The sequence below is a fragment of the Phalacrocorax carbo genome, chromosome 1, assembly GCF_963921805.1.
Source record: "Phalacrocorax carbo chromosome 1, bPhaCar2.1, whole genome shotgun sequence".
Classification (NCBI taxonomy): domain Eukaryota; kingdom Metazoa; phylum Chordata; class Aves; order Suliformes; family Phalacrocoracidae; genus Phalacrocorax; species Phalacrocorax carbo.
Genome location: NC_087513.1, coordinates 101,795,434 through 101,811,858, shown reverse-complemented (window position 1 = coordinate 101,811,858; position 16,425 = coordinate 101,795,434). Strand labels below are relative to the sequence as shown.

At 48.3% G+C, this 16,425-nt stretch overlaps 1 protein-coding gene across 3 annotated transcripts in view; it reads right to left on the bottom strand.

Annotated features, from left to right (window-relative positions):
* Positions 1–16,425, bottom strand: part of IGSF3 (immunoglobulin superfamily member 3) — a 101,183-nt gene that overhangs the window by 63,042 nt on the left and 21,716 nt on the right. For 2 of the 3 annotated variants that reach the window (XM_064469250.1, XM_064469269.1), the window contains exon 2: positions 10,356–10,733. In XM_064469250.1, the coding sequence (XP_064325320.1) occupies positions 10,356–10,733 (378 nt within the window). Of the gene's footprint in view, positions 1–10,355; positions 10,734–11,569; positions 11,633–16,425 lie in introns of those variants that run through there. The other variant, XM_064469260.1, reaches the window with a different exon arrangement.

Sequence of the window (16,425 nt, the reverse complement as noted above, 5' to 3'; positions counted from 1 at the left end):
CTTTCAACTTTTGTGCTGTCCTATCTGATAGGACAAAAAGGATCTGATGTATGATAGGTAATGCTGCTAGGGGCTTTTCAGTTTGCTGCTGCTCTGTGTTTTGCCCGAGCACTGGCCGCCAGTTCGACTTTGTTTGTTTTGTAATTCTTCAACAAAAGGATGTGCATCCACACCACAATGAGCATGAAACTTTGTGGCGCAGAAGCAGACTGGCTTGGCAGTGGGCACCGCAATTCCCCTCTCCTACACAAGGACCCGATCATTTGCCACCAGACCTACTTGTTCTCCAAGACAACTTGAGAAAAGCTTTGGCATCAATGACAGAAACGGCTGCCCCTGCCTCTCAGGGCAGCAGACCAACAGAAATGCAGAGCAACCAAGTCTAAGGGTCTGGAACCAGAGAACAAACAAAGCAATCCTCCAGGGTAAATGAATTAAAAAAAAAAAAAAAGAAAAAAAGAAAAAAAAAGAGGTGTGGGAGGAAGGAGTAAGCATAGCAAAAACCTCCCTGGGGAGGCAGCAGGAAAAATAAGCAAGGTGGAACATGAAATTTTTGCTGGTAATCAAATAACGAGCTCCTCCGTCGCAGGATTTCTCAGCACTGCAGCTGGCTGGAGCCACGGGGACCATATTCCACTTTCAGAGTTCACTGAACAATTGCTAAGGCAGGGGACGGGTGCCATATGTTACCAGCTGTGCTCACAGTTATCGCTTTCCCCATTTAACTCTGAGAGACTGTTTGGAGGCACAGAAGCAGAGAAACCTGCACACTTTGTGCCTCTCCCCCGCCACCCGGTATTCTGGCAAAGCTGCCAGAAATGCCAACAGGCTCTGCCAGCGACTCAGGGAGCAGGTCCCCGTGCCAGGGAGTTGCCAGGCTGTGCTGGCAGCCCCACCAGCACCCATCACAAGCAGGGAGGCACAGGTGGAGGAGATGGGTGCCCCTCAGCTGGCCGCCAGCAAGGTGGTCATAACGGCCGGAGGCAGGACCTGGAAAGCTGCCGAGCGCGCAGGAGGTAGGAGGCAGGTACCAGGCTCTGGCCATCCCACATTACAGCCTGCTGTCTCCACCACCTGCTTGCCTGACCCAGCCCAGCTCCTTCTGGCTCTCCTTTTGTGCTCTTAAATTTTTTTTGTCCTCTGGAGCTTCTCTCAGTTGTGCACGCAGTGAAAATAGAGGGGGAAAAATAGGGGAAAATAGAGGACACTGGGAAGAAACATTAAATTCAGGATGGCAGTTGGCACCAGACTATTTCTAATACCAGGCAACGTTTTGCTTCCGGTGATTAGCAAGTAGAGCCCAACCTGAAGGAGCTCCCTCATAGGCAGAGTTCACTTTCTTGGAAAGGATGGAGAACCTAAGATTTGAACCCAGGGTCCTGAGTAATCCACCCGTGGTAGAGCTGGCCTTCGAATGCACCAGGATCTCTGGCTAAAGATTTTTCTATCCTAGTTAAAATCCTTTGCATCCTTTTAACTCCTTTCAGCACTTAACACCCAGACATTATGACCATCTACACAAACAGCCTATACCACCGATTGCTCTTCTCAGAGGGACAGACTGAGAGACAACCTATAAATAAATAGGACATTTAGGACTACCAAATACCTCATTTCACCCTGAACCGGCAACACATATGAGAGAAGAGCCGGTAGGATGAGCAAAGGGGTGCGTGGGCTGAGCACAGTGTTGCTTTTGCCGTAACTCCTTTCAGGGCAGCAGAGGACCCCAAGCCTCGCAGCCTCCAGCCTCACTGACATGGAGGAGGCAAAGGGCTCAGGGGAAGAGCGAGCACCACAGTCCCATCAACCCAAGGGACGCCAAGCAGAGCCGAGGACAGCTGGAGCTGGCGAGACAGCAGACTAGAGGGCAAGACTCTGAGCCTTCAGAAAAAAGGCTTTTGCAGGAAAGACTGTTTTAGTTTTCAAAGATCATTTTAACTGGCTGGTCTGATTTTACCATTCGGGCTCAATGCTGTACAGAAGCCTACCCAAGCAGAACGCTGCAGCTCTTTACAGTCTGAAGGCAAGTCAGCTTCTGCACCTCCCTTCCTGACAAGTAAGAGACATAGAAAGTCTGGAAGCGAGAGGGCTCATTTTAAAGACCAGCCTAGATTTGTGAGCAGAGGGCTGTGCAATTGCCTGAGGCTGTATTAATTTACATTTTTAGAAATGCATTTTAGAATACTTTTTTTTTAAAAACAATGCACAGGGACAAGTGTACAGACACGCATAAAGAAAAGGACACATATTCTTACTGTAAACCTTCTCCACACGCTAGCTAAATTTTAAAAAGTACCTCTACCTCAAAGGGACAATTTAGGAAAAACATATGGAATACAGTGATGTGCCCCAAATGTGTCTAATGCCAGTTTTGAGAAACGGGTAGGTGGACAGGGGAAAAAAAGAATTAGTTCCACGACTGAGAGCCCCCCTTGCAAAGCATGTCATGCCACCAAGTTGCCTGCAGTTTTGAGGGACAGGGCAGGAAGGCGAGGGAGGAAAAACATCAACAGCTAAGAAGGGAGAGAGTGGATACAATGGATTATCCTTTTTTACTCTGGTACGGTCTGCCTAAAATTTGTTCCATTTCTCCTGCACAGATAAAGGTGGAGGAGGGATGTCACGTAATACAATTAAAAAGCAAAAATCAGGCAAACAATCCCAACAGGAAAGAATAGGAGGTAGCATACTGCAAGAAAAAAAGGGGTAATTTGAAGTGTTTAGCAGAAAAATATTAAAACAAGGGATGAGATAAAGATACACAAAATAATTGTCTAGCAACGTGAGGACATGTACAGAGATTTCTTTTATAAGATTTCAGTTGTAACCTGAATAGTATCTACAAAAAAGTGTTTTAAAAAGCACAGGAAAGAATTAGCCTGTGCAATTCATCACCAGACTGTATATGACTAAAGCCAAGACTAAAAAAAGACCAAAAAAAGACTGGAAATTTAAACAGGTCTTAGTGCCTTCCTCTTACCAGCAGGAGCTTCGAATCTGGAAGGGGCATGGAGCCTGTGGACTGGCTTTGTGCACGACCGTGCCACGCTGGGTCGTAAGGAAAAAGCCCCTCCTGCCAGCTCCAGAGCCACGGGCTGCGGGGCTGCACCCAGCTCCCACACACCTGCCACCAGCTCGGCAGACCACCGGCCCCCTCAGTCTGGCAGCACCTGTTAGCTTCACAGCTTCTGCAAGGGCAAAATTTAAGCAGCTATACTTTCAAGACATCAGAAACAACTAAGCAGGACTGGAGATGAATCCTATTCAGCATCATTACCAGGCAAAGCTGAAATATAAGCCTTTGTTTCTAACTCCCGCTATCTAAGGAGCTCAAAGCACTTCACAATTATTTAGCTTAGACTTTGTGAAAGGCTAGTGTGCTATTATCCCTAATTTTACCAGCTGGAAGATGGTGAGGGAGGCAGAGAGCGGTGTACCCAGAGACACGCAGTCAGCTGGCAGCATGATGCAGGATAGGACCCGATGCCTGCAGGACCCCCACTGCTCCGCAGCATCTGGTTTGCTGGTGCAAGTCCCCAGGCTGTGCCCACAAGAACTGCCAGAGGTAAATATATTTACTTCTCCTCATCCCTCCCTTGTAAACAGACAAACACTCCTTTTCCATCCATAGCGGGATCAGAAAGAAAAAGCAGAGCAGCATAGGTCAAATTTTTTTTCAAGGCGACTACAGAGAGATTTAGGCAAGTAAAGGAGGACAGTAAGAACAAAATACCCTACGTCTAGCTGCAAAGGACCACCTAGGAGAAGGTGTTTGGTTTAGGTTTATTTTTTTTTAATGTCAGCTAAAGGGGAATTTGAAAATGAAGGACATTCTGCTCCTCTGGGGAGCTAATTACTGCAACAAGCACAGCCCAAACAGGCAAAGATGAATGTAACTCACAAAGCAGGAGTTTCAACAACACCAATCTTAGAACTCACTCTGGTTAACTGACAGCTTGGCCAAATAAAACATACACATGCTTCACGGAGGTAGCAAAGCCACCGAGACGGCCTCAGAGAGATTAGGGCTCCCCAAATTCTGGCTTCCGTACACCAGAGCAGAGCAATAGAGCCAAACTCCTGCAACCTCTCTAAAGAAGTAAGAAACATATGAAATACAAAACACATGCCAGAAAAAAGAATTTGGGGATGTACAATGGGTCCTTGCTGTTCTCACCTGGTTGAGATCACCAATGTTATGCCATTATTTAGCACTGACATCACCACTCTATACCATTTACGCTTTTCCTTAAACACCCTCCCTCCAAACTGCTGCCTAACTGTTTCTACTGCACAGCAGCCAAGCGATTCATCACAGGATCATAGGACAATTCAGGGTGGAAGGGACCTCGGGGGATCTGTAGCGCAACTACAGGGTCAAGCAGGATCAGCTATAAGGTCAGACCAGGCTGCTCAGGGCTTGATCCTGTCAGGTCTTGAAACCCTCCAGTGATGGAGTCTGTGCAACCTCTAGGGCAATCTGAACTGCTCGTTTCGATTTTTTGTCTGTTGTTCATCTGCAAAAGCCTGGCCTCCCCAGGACACAAGCTGCTTGCTCATGCACAGTGACAAACACTTTCCCCTGTCTCTCAGAAGGTAATTGCGGCATGGAAGGAAGAGCCCCCAAAAGCTTCTATCAAAACCAGTAGATCCTTGTCTGCAAGACTGCCACCTCTTTCTTTGACACCTCCCTCAAGCAAAGCCATCTTCAGCCCAGTTGACAGCTGGAATAACCTAGCAGCCACCGAGGTCCATGCACCCCATATGAGCAGAAGTGACTGCTCTCACCCTGAGTCCCCCCAGGTTCCCAGGAGCCAACGGTGCCCTCCCAAACACAGCAAACCTGCGACATTACTTTCTCCCTCTGCTCTCTGTGCAGACAGATCACATATGGCAGCACTTGATGAAGAAGAGGGGAAGCTGCTGGCAGCAAGCAGCAGCAGCTGGTACATACTAATAAAAGTTTTTCTTTTTTTCTTTTTTGCCTGTTGTATGTCCTTTAGCTTTCCACAGAGATATTCTAGAGATTTTTCGTTGTAAGTTCAACAAAAGAGACCTGCTTTCTTCTCTTGAACGCTGGTCTGAGACACATGCCGCTCCTTCCCTTCCAGTGCTAAGTGCCTGGCCTGCATAAATCTTTCTTCTACCTCCTGTGCTACCAAAGCCTCTCAGATACACCCTACAGCTACCCTTCCTGTCCCAGCCATGCACTTGCAGCTGGCCACAGTTACATGCTACAGTTCAAGGGCACAGAAGACCCCTACAAGACACACTCCTAAAGGCATGGTCGAGATATCCATGGACTGAGTTCTGGTCTGCAGAGAACTGCAAGCTGGAAGAGAAGACACCACCAAATACAGCTGCAGCCAGCATTGACCTCAGGCAAAGAGGCAGCTGGCTCTTCATCCCACCAGTTACCTTGCCCACTACCGCTCCAAAGCCTGGCACAAGGCTGAAACTTCACCACAATAGGACTGCCAGCCAAAAAAGCACACCCAGACCCGGGGAGCTGTCACAGCCAGGCAGGACCTGGGGGAACAGGTCAGAGATCAAGGTACCAACTTACCTGGGCAGGGTGAGACCAGTAGTGTTGCTGGGCTGCGAGGGTGGACAGGGGAGTCACTAAATAGCACCTAGCTAGTGCAAATCCCGTCTGCCCCCCGCTCACCCACACCTGGCAGCAAGGAGATAACGGTAACCATCCCTGCAGACACTACCAGCTCCACAGCAGCTTCTGCCTGCTGCTTCTTTCTCAAGTCTGCACTGAAATTGCTCCTTCCTACTTTGCAGTACAGTGGAGGTTGTGCTGTCTTGCCCCATCCAAACCCCTTTCATTTTTTTTTTGCTTTAACTCGTTTAGGATTGATGCTATACAGCTGCTTCCCCCAAAACAAAGAGTACAAAAGCTCCAACCTCCTCAAGTGCTTTGAAACCCTTTCTCCTGCTCTGTCACTACCTGTTTAAGAAAAACTCAAATCTTGATTTCCTCCCTCAAATCACTTACTCTGAAAAATAGCTCAACATCTTTGGGATCCCAGATAAAAAAACACTGAGATGAAAGTCTGAAGCTTCTGAGGAAGTTAGACCTGTGGGCCTCGCTGTTATCTAAGTAAGGGTACAGGCACACAAACAACTCATTGCAGAGATATAGTGGAGTACAAATTTGCAGTGACTCACACTCTGAAGTACCTGCCATGTGCTCACTTCTACCCCACAGCAAAATGCAAGTTTATTTACCCATCAACATCAGATGAGAAGCACAAATCAGCATCTCAGATTGCACAGCACCCCTGGAGCTTTACCACCTAAATTACTGCACAGAAACCTCCTCTCCTGCCCTATTTCTAGAATTATTAAGACAAGGGATAATTGCAATGGCAGTCTGGAAAATACCGCTGTCCTGTCAGCAGTGATGCTACGTTACAGAGACGCTGCTTTCCTTCACCTGCAAATTCTTTGCTGTCCTTAACTGCTTCAAAAAGCGAATGAGTAGCCCACATACTTCTCACAGCCAGCAAGCAGGAGGCCAGGACCCTGATATGATTGCCAGTCAGGTGTGCATCGTCTCCAGATCTCTCATTTAATCGATCCCGTTTTGTAACTCTCCTCTTCGGTATGCCCAAGTGTCTTCCCAATTCAACCACAATGCCAAAATTTCCATCAGTTGCTTAGGAACCCTGGGGGGCAAGTTTCCAAAAGCAGCCAAGTCTTCAGCCCCTACTGGAAGAATTTGTTTCACTGAATACCAGCTCCCTAACCCAAGTCTGACATCTAGGCTCTCTCTTTAGTCAACCTAGAGAAGGGTGCACTTAATTTAAACACAGATGGGTTGCTCTCCAGATTTGTCCCTCTCTGTCCTCTGATTGCAGATACTCCCTCAACATCTACCTTAGGCAACATGCCTGGTGTTAGATGAGTGGGAGGCCACTCATGCAACCTTCCAAAAATCTTTTCCCCCCACCCTGAGTAAAAAGAGCATGAACTAGCCTCAGCAACTTTGTGTCAGCCTCGGGGAACTGAACTCTGAAGGCAAACACTGGAGTTGCAGACTTTGTACGTGCGCTAATCCTTTCTCATAAATCAATCACAAGGCCATGGTTCCACAACATCCTGAAGAGCTGCACCCATAATTTTTTTTTTTTGCCACCTCCCTCAGCCCCAGCAACTCAGTCTGAGATGTCCTAAATTCTTCCTCCTAACACATCTCATAGGCCAGGTATAACTCCTTCCCAACAATGTTGCTCAGGAGGAAATGAGAAGAGGGGTAGCAAGATACAGAAGGACTTATTTTTGAAGCAACTGAAGTAAATGGAAGACTGGTGGAAAAGGTTAAGCCTTGATACACATTTCCCCATGGCAGAAGGCCCTTGAACCACATTACTGACCTCATTCCTAGCTTCAGTGAGATTAGCACTTGCACTACATGCCTAAATTCAGATAAGAGTCCCACAAAGTGCCTGGGGAGCCCTTCTTACTCCAAGGCCCTCAGAGTGGTACTAGACCCTGGCCAAGATCTCGATTAACAAACAGGAACCTTGAGTGGAGATACCAAAAATGGGAGAGGGATAACCAACCATGCCAGCTATTCATGAGGTGGATAGCAGAGTACTTTCAAGCCCAACCAGCACATCTCTGAAGCCGACACAACTACTTTTTCGCAGCTGTAGAAGCCTGGATACATAGCCCTCAATGCTGCTCAGCTGGCAGGAGCAAAGACACATCCCAGCTGCTCTGCTGCAAGCTGAGATGTCCCTGTGCAGGCAGCAGCCCCATATGCTGCTGCACCAGTGTCCCATCCAGCTTCCCCTGAACTCTCAGCTCCCCTATCACAGGGCTGTAACACCCAGGTGAAAAAGGGAGACTCTTCCTTCAGCTCTTCCCTCAAACCACAGGACACAACAATTCAAAGCTCCCAGAGCAGCAAGTCTAAGATCAACACCGCTCCAAACCCATCTATTTCACACAAAAACGGAGAGAATAAAGATGCTAACAAACCTGTCTACCGCCAGGCTTTGCTGCTGCCAAAAAAGAGGCACTCAATCTAATGAGTCAATTAAAAATTCATAACTGGATGAAAGAAAAAAAAAGTTTGGTTGTTTCTGAGAAAATGAGAACAATAACTCTCATTTAGCTCTCATGTACCTCTTCTTACTTACTATTTGCAGCAACAAAGCTGACCTGAAAACCCATGACCTGTAGCTGAGAGCTAAAATGATGGGCGGGGGGTGGGGTGGGGAAGGGGATGGGTGGGTGGAAAAGGTGCACCCCCTGCCCAGAGGAGCCTGTTTCCCTGGCAGTACTTCAGGGTTTGACAGGGCTGAAGTCAACACCGATTCACGCGAACAGGAGCCAGAGAGGAGGACCTCTGTAAGGGCTTGGTGTCTACAGGTCATTGCAGGGGCACTCTGGAAAATTCAGTTTCTGTCAGTCTGGTTAAACCACAGAAAACACCTAAGCAGATACACACATTCAAAACACAAGTGACCCTAAGTCACTTCTGAAGTGAATTTTCAGAAATTAATCTAAATCAAATTAGGGCCTCAAATTCTGAGCACAAGCACCCATGAAGGAACATAATGTGATTTAACTAATCCACTAAAAGTTACTTTAGATCAATTTTCTTGAGCATCCCAGACACACGTAAGCCCTGAAGCCAATGTCCTCAAAGCACTATTCACGGGTGTCTATGGAGTCCCAAATCTTACATGCCTTGTACCAGTTGCAAGGGTGAGACAGAGTAAAAGCACCTCACCCAGCAAGCCCCAGGCTGGCCACCAAAGAAGCTGCCGAGCTCCCCAGCCCCTGGGGAGAGCAGTGGAGGAGCTCCTGCTGTGCAGCCATCAGACACACTGGCTACGCTTGCTTGCATCCCCGTCCTGCGCTGTGCCCCACGCCAGCAGCTCACGCAGGTACCCTCACTTGCTCTAACAGCTCTCCTGTAAGGCCCCCAGCTCATGGGCTGGTTTCCATGAGGTACAGCTCCCTGGCAGAGGAACCGAGCTGCAAAGCCCAACTACCACAACCTCACCCCGCCACCAGACGCTTTTTTCCCACTGGGTGTTGGTTTTCAATGGGTTCCACTCCCTGAGGTGACTTTACAGAGGCAGTGCTGACTCAGACTTGTTCAAAGAGGGAACCGCAAACCTGGACACCTGAAGCAAATCAGACTACAAAAAAAAAAAAAAAAAAAGAGTATTCAGGCATCTACCTGCCAACTGCTCATGGACATCGGATGGGAAAGCAGGCAATAAGCACCTGTACCCACGCTGTGGGGCTTCACCTGTTAGAGTGGCTGGGCTGGCACCTCCAAAGGGAAGGAGCCAAGGCGCCCACAAGCAGGAGGCAAGAAGCACAGCCCAAAGGAGGGCTATTGTGATTTAAATTCATACCTCGGCGCCTTTCAGAACAGGTTTCCTGTGTCAACACAGCCTGAACTGGCAACACCCTGACCAGCTACCATGTCTGGATAATGCCAAAGTGGTTTCCAAACCAGAGACCTGCAGGCTCACAAACACCTCCTAAGGAAAGTAAGCCTGCTGTCTGTGGGCTTAAATTTGCTAGAGGGGTGTCTCTGCTGCAGAGGAGCTCTTTTAGGAGTCCTTCATCCAAAGAGTTTGATGGAAGCTATTTGACCTCTGTTAGCCAAGTTAGAGACTTCAAATCCAATCCCATTTTGAGATACAGAAAGCAAGCTGAAGCTTGAAAAGGTCAAATCAGCTAGTCGGAGAGGTGCTGTGGAAATACTCCACATTTTAAAGAACCTGTTTTCGATTTTCCTAACATAGACAAAAAAAACCCCAAACCAAAACAAACAAAAAAAAACCCAACAACTCCCCCACACTCATCTACAGACAGTCAATTGATCTGTGTGCTGATTTCAGGATGCATTCAGCACTGCCCTCTTAAGAGCCTGAAGTCAACCGTGTCTCCCGTTCCCTTTACGTTACCACTCCTCTCTTCCCTACTCTGCTCTTTCGCCACCTATGGCACACAGCTCTCTCCTCTGCAGCTTGTGCCATCTGGAGCAGCCTCCCTAACCCACTCTCTCTGCGTAAATCTTGCTGTCAGCCACGGCTTCACATATTCCTTTCTCCAGCTATACTGCTGAGTTTTTCTTCTTTATAAGGGTCTTATTACTAGAGGAAGCTTGATTTCTCCTACATTTCTTTACTGTGATTTCCTGCAATTCACACCACCATGCCACCTGCTCTCTGCTCCTATTCTCCTCACTGGTGTTTTTTCTGATGGCTTATGTGGACTACACTGCACATGAGGGGGTTCATAGATTTCTGTTGCACGCCGGCCGGGAGATGCCCCGTTGCCCCAGCCATGCCATTAGCAGGACAGCTTACCCACAAGGTTCATCTTGGCGCTGTAGCTCCCAAAGTACCTCTCGTCGGTGTTGGGTGTGTGGCACTCGTACTCCCCGGCATCCCGGTCCTGCAGCTCGGTGATGTGCAGCAGGACGGCGTCCCCCTGCACCCGCTCCACATAGATCCCCCGGCTGCGCACGCGCTGGGTGTAGATGGCGTAGGGGAAGGAGGGGTCGATGGTGCTGACGATCTGCACCTCCCGCTCAGGGGCCGAGGGCAGGTAGATGGACCACTGGAAGTTCTGCTCTGCCGGGCCCTGGTAGCCGCTCACCTTGCACCACAGCGTGACGTGGGACCCCTCCGTGCGGTAGAGGGGCCCCTCCTGCACCGCCACTTGCCGCTGGGCCAAGGCCATGCCTACGGGAGGAGAGAAGCCCAGCATTACTTCTCGGCAGGCAGCCCCTGCGCCTCTCCCCGGGCGTATCAGTCCCACCCCTCCCGCAGCCGTGCTCGGCAAGGCAAGCCCTTGCATCCCATTTTACAACTGGCACACTGGGCTCTGGCACAGCATCCCCCGAGCCATGTTGCAGCTTTCTTGCTGACCCAAATGAAGTGCTTTTTAAAATGCCCCATGAGAAAAGGTGGTGTTTGAGATAACATAAAACCTTTCTTTGGTAGCGATAAGAATCCAGGCACAAAAAGGTACTGCGCCGCATGGCAACAAATCAGAAACTCAAGCTGACAGGGCTTTGTTTTCAGTACTGCTCTTATTCTCCAGCCCCATTATCCTGCGATCCCCGGCAGGGGTTGCTGCTGGAGGGCACTAGGAGGTGGTACACGGCCACTCTGCAGCACCCCGGTGCCACTGGTGGGGCTCCCCAGTTCGGCAGCAACTCCATCCCCTCCTGGCACAGCCCAACCAGGACCGTCTTCCACCAGGAGAGAGGCCCACGTGCAAGCCAGGAGGCTACGCTCCCTCTCCTTGGGTTTCCAGGCCACCCAACAGCAATGCCACAAGCACTTGTCCTCCACCAGCAAACCTGCCGGAGGCTTCAGCTGGTACAAAATCCCGTTCCTTTTCCCCCAAACCCAGGAAGCCTTCCTTCTGTCTCTGTTACACTTGTAAAGGCATACGGGGAAATACCACCTTTCCAGCACAGCCTTCCCAAGCCTATTTGAAAGGAGTATATTTAGTACATAATGAAAACAATTTAAGTTAATGGAGGGAGCGGGCATATTACACTAAGACTTACCGCCCCTGGCTGCTGGAAATCAAGACCCAGTACTGTGCATTGTATACACGCAAACTCTTGCGGCACGGAACAAAGACGATCCCACAGCACGGTGACTGCGATCTGCTGTATTTTTACACAGATTATGGATGGCTGGCCCTTGGGCTCATGGCACATTACCAGCACAGCCCTCCAGGGGCCAGATAAATTACAGCAATCTATCTTGTTTGTTGCTACATCAAAGGCTCGAGGTCTGGAGACCACGGTGGGTGTTCATCGGTTATTGAGTTACCAGCAGCATGTGCACACAGCGAGGCCAATCACCCCGGCTTCTGTGACTGCTTGCTTGCCATCATAAAACAGCAATAAGCCGATTTAAAGCGGGTCCTGCATAATCACATTTGCAAATTTCACCCTTTGTGTGTGCATGCACATCGGGTCCGTCCATTGCCCCCCTCCCCCAATTTTTGAAAACAATGTTCAAGTCTAGAGAAGAATTTAATCTTTCAAAAACTAGCAACTTGCAGGTGGAAGAGGTAGCCTGGCATCTGGGGATTACTGACTCAATCCCACCCTCTGGACATGGATGTCCAGATACGAAGTTTTTCCTCCACAGCCAGCCTGGACTGGAGCCAGGAGAGATGGTTCTTACCAGCTTAAAACAAATTGTGAAAAATGGGTTCAGCACACCCATCAGGCCATGCAGCTGAACAGATGGAGTGCAATTCAAACTATTAACTCGGGCTCAGCTCGCTGCTGCTCCAAATTATGTTTCTTTTTACTCTTTAGGAAATAATGTGATTTAAGGGGAAGATGGGGAAAGCTAGCACGTTCGAAACAAACAGGGAGGGGAACAACAGAGGCAAACACTCCCCCCCACTGTTTGCTGTACCAATCTCTTCATCCTGGGGAAAGATACCACTAGAGACAACTAACACATCTAAGGTGCAGACAGCCTCTTCTCTCACCCCATAAAGGCCAAAGGACAAAGCAAATACTACAGCTTTTGAAATGAACTGTTTTTAAAGCAACAGGGAGGGCAAGATCTTTATCACACACCTAAAGACAGCTCAAAATATAATTTTGGTATGCACATGTAGCCTTGCTACAGCATACACATACCCTGCACACAATGACACAATTAAAATTGCGCCACAAGGCACACGTGTAGTGGTGGGAATTAAAATTTGCACATGCAACACTCATTCAGGTATTCCTCAGCTGAGTGCACGACCTTGTTTTGCAGGCTTTTAATGCAGTGCTGATTTGGGTTTTTTTTTTTTGTGGTGGTTTGGTTTTGGTTTTTGTTTTCTTCTTTCTTTTACACAGGAATTCTTTGAGGAGTTTTCCATCTATCCGGTTGAAAAACATAATTTTATGAGACACATGTATTGGCTCTTCCAAAGCTCATGACCTTGGGACCTACAGCACAGATCTCTGCACCCTGATGCACACGGCCTTTTGGTAGATGTCAAATCCCGCAGCCCTCATGGCCAGCACTAACGTGGGCTTCCTTCTTCCCTTGCCAGTGGTTTTTGGGACCTTGCCTGTAACCCTACAACCTGGAGTCTGGCTTCAGGTTTGGAAGAGACCCACTTTCTACATTCCTCGTCTCCTATTCCCTCTTGTACTGGATTGCTGCTCCTTCCTGATCCAGCCAAAAGTGAGAGAGGCTGAAGAGCTTCTTGCTCCCCGTTCTGGCTCTAAAAGCCCAAGCACCTGAGGGAAAGAAGCAGCCAGCACAGAAAAAGCCCTGCCCAGCCCCAGCGTGGAAGGAAAAGAAAACAGTTGGGGTTTTGCTACAACTTGCAAGTTGCTGTTCAGCCTCGGAGAGGTGAGACACAAAGGCTCAGGAGTCTGTGGAACAGGGTGGATCTCCAGAGGGGCAGGGAGCGGCACATCCGCACTGCTCTTCCCCCTGCCCGGCCGCAAACTCCGGCACAAATGCTTTTCAACACTTAAAAAACCACACAGCAGAAGTAGAGCTACTTCTCCAATAAATAATTTTAACTGAGAAAGGGAAGGAGAAAACCATTCAGCCTGAGACAGACATCCACCACTAGAAGTTTCCTCCTCAACAATAAACTTCTTGTACGGTGAAGGGTGTTTGGCAGTTTCCAAGCTCTGGGAATCGCTATATTCACAAACACACGGTATCGAGAAAAGAACTGCATTTCTTAGCGAGCAAGCGTTCTGATTAACAAAAATAATGCGCCTGAGATCCCATTTTAAACTGTTATCTTTCCCTCTCGAAGTGAGAGAAGACCTCACTGGAGGAGGAGCTGTGTGCTCCACACCTCCCTTAGGACGCCCAGGAGACAGTTATGGTGGCATTTGGCTGGTACTTCACTGGCACAGCTGGCTTTTAATTGCAAATCCAATATAATTTACTGACAATGCAAGGGCTGATAAGGAGGAGGTAGCAAGCCAAGAGCTACTTTAAAATTAATAAGAAGCGATAGGCTTGTGCATCTGGTTTTTTTCCAAAAGGCAGCAAATCCCCCATGTGAAGGAGGAAGTGTTCCCTGATCCTTATCCCCTACAGAAGAGGACTATTGTCACCAGCCTTTTGAGCTAAGAGCAAGCCAAACAACAGCCAGGCAGCTCTCAAAGCTTCTGCTGGCTTACCCATCTCCCAGGCCTTGTTTTGGAGACAGGAGGTGCATGGGAGAAAGAGGAGGTGGCAGCAGCAAGAGGGGACGGTGCAGCCGGGCAATCAGACTCAAGGTCATGCATCAAGGGGACTGTGCGGGACTCAGGCACCAGCAGATGCCTGGTCCCAGTGCCTCCCCTATGCCAGCCCTCCCAGCAGGCTCCAGGGCCATGGCAAGTGTTACACCAAGCAGCTCTGAAAGGCAGGTAAAAGGCAAGGGAGAAATACAGTGTCAGTCACCCAGCCATTTGCGTGTCCCTCGTCGTATCACAGCCAGAACTTCAATGCCTCTCCATTCAATCTATGGGCAAGACGGGAGCCACGAGCATCCTTCCTGCCAGTCATCTCACCCAGAAACGCTGCGGCTTAGCTTCTGAGTACACTTTGTCTTTGCAAAATCTGTACTCTCCCAGCAAAGTTAGCTGACTATGGCAAGATCTGGCCTTTCCACAGGTAGACATGCAGAGCTCAGGTTTTCCAGGCATGACTGGTCATTTCAGGTGCCTGATTTGAAATACTTTGAAGATGCTCTATTTCAGGAAGTGCCAAACACTTACTCTTTGGGAAGGAGGTGGACCTTCAGGTTCCTTTCAGGAGAACAGGCATGCAAAATTGTATCTGAGAACATTGATTCAAGGCTTATCATAAGGGATAGATGAGCATAATGAAAGAAAGGATGACTGTGCATACAGGAACTCTGACACAGCGTTGACAAACCAAAAGAATAAATAAAAATTAGGGACAGAACAGCCAGGAACTTCTTACAGAAGCACTCTCCTCATCTCTGAGAATGTGGGTTATGCCTGCACCACACCCAAAGGTACCATAGCAAGTTGCATCAAGGTATCTTAGATATCAATAATCACTGCCAGTAGACCTTTAATCTAAAAGAGAAACTTGAGCTCTTGGAATGACTATTATCCTGGGCCTCTAATCATTAAAAAGCAATTTTAAAAAGTCTTTATATTTTCCATATCTTCCAGAAGCATAGGGCTGACAGTGCTGAACACCAAATGGATTACGTAGCTTGAGGGGATGTTTGTATCCCTGCAGGTTTACAGCAGTTTTCCTTCACTTAGAAGCTCTAAAGCAGTATTTGTCAATAACTAATAACCCTAAAAATTACTTTATGCCTTTGACTACAACTATTAGACAGAAAATATTACCAAAGAGATCCCCCTCCCTGCTCTGCCCAACTCTTGCACAAATACACAGCGCACATTCGGGGTTTTTTTGTTGTCGCTATTGTTTGTTCAATTTATAAGCACTCCTGAAAAAGTGTCAGAGAAGAGCAACAATGATGATAAACACTAGGGAATGGCTTCTACGTAAGAAATAATGGAGCAGGTGAGGACTCTGGCCTGGAAAAAAGAGGACTTTGAGAAGATCTTGTAAAACTCTATACAAATATGCATGCCATGGGGAAGATGGTCAAGAATTGACCATTTATGATCTCTTCCAGTTTAAAAACCAAGGGCCATCAACTGAAACTGGTCAAAACCAGTTTTATAGACAGTGAGGCAGTTCTTGCAGCTGCACATAGCAGACCTGGGGACATCCTTGCCGAGGGATGCTCTGGGTATGGAAAGTTTACGTGGGACAAGTACTTGAAAGAGGGCTAACCAAACAGGTAGATCACATCAGGTTTGGGAGGCTCCCAAAACAAGCTACAATTGCATAGCTGTCTGCCTACAGTTTTTTGAGACCTGATACTGAGCTAGGTGGAGGACCCTTAGTCTGCAGCGGCATAGCTGTCCTCACACCCCTTCACACCTGTGCCATGCAGGCTATACTCTTAAGCCATACAGGTCACATCTGGTCTGCAGACTATGCTTTGGCTATACTACAACAGAAGATAAAAAAGGCACCATTTCAGCTTTTCCTCTAGAAGCATGGCTATCTCTGCTCTGAACACGGCCAGCTGAACTGGTTCCTGGCAAAACACCCTCAGAACTAAAACGGGAGCCTGCGCCCGTGTGCAGGGAAGGCAAGGAAAACTTGCATAAATTCTATTTGGCTATGACAAATTAGCATCTGCAGCAGACCGCAGGACCTGGCAGAAAGTCCCCCGTAATGAAGACAATTCAGACACAAGTGCTAAAAAGCAGTTATGCTGAAGTGTCTACTTCCTAGCTTGAGAGATGCTCTGGGCACACACAACCCAAGAGCAGATGCAAGCACCAAGTGCATCACAGGCTGTGGCAACTGCTGCCCTCCTGCAGGT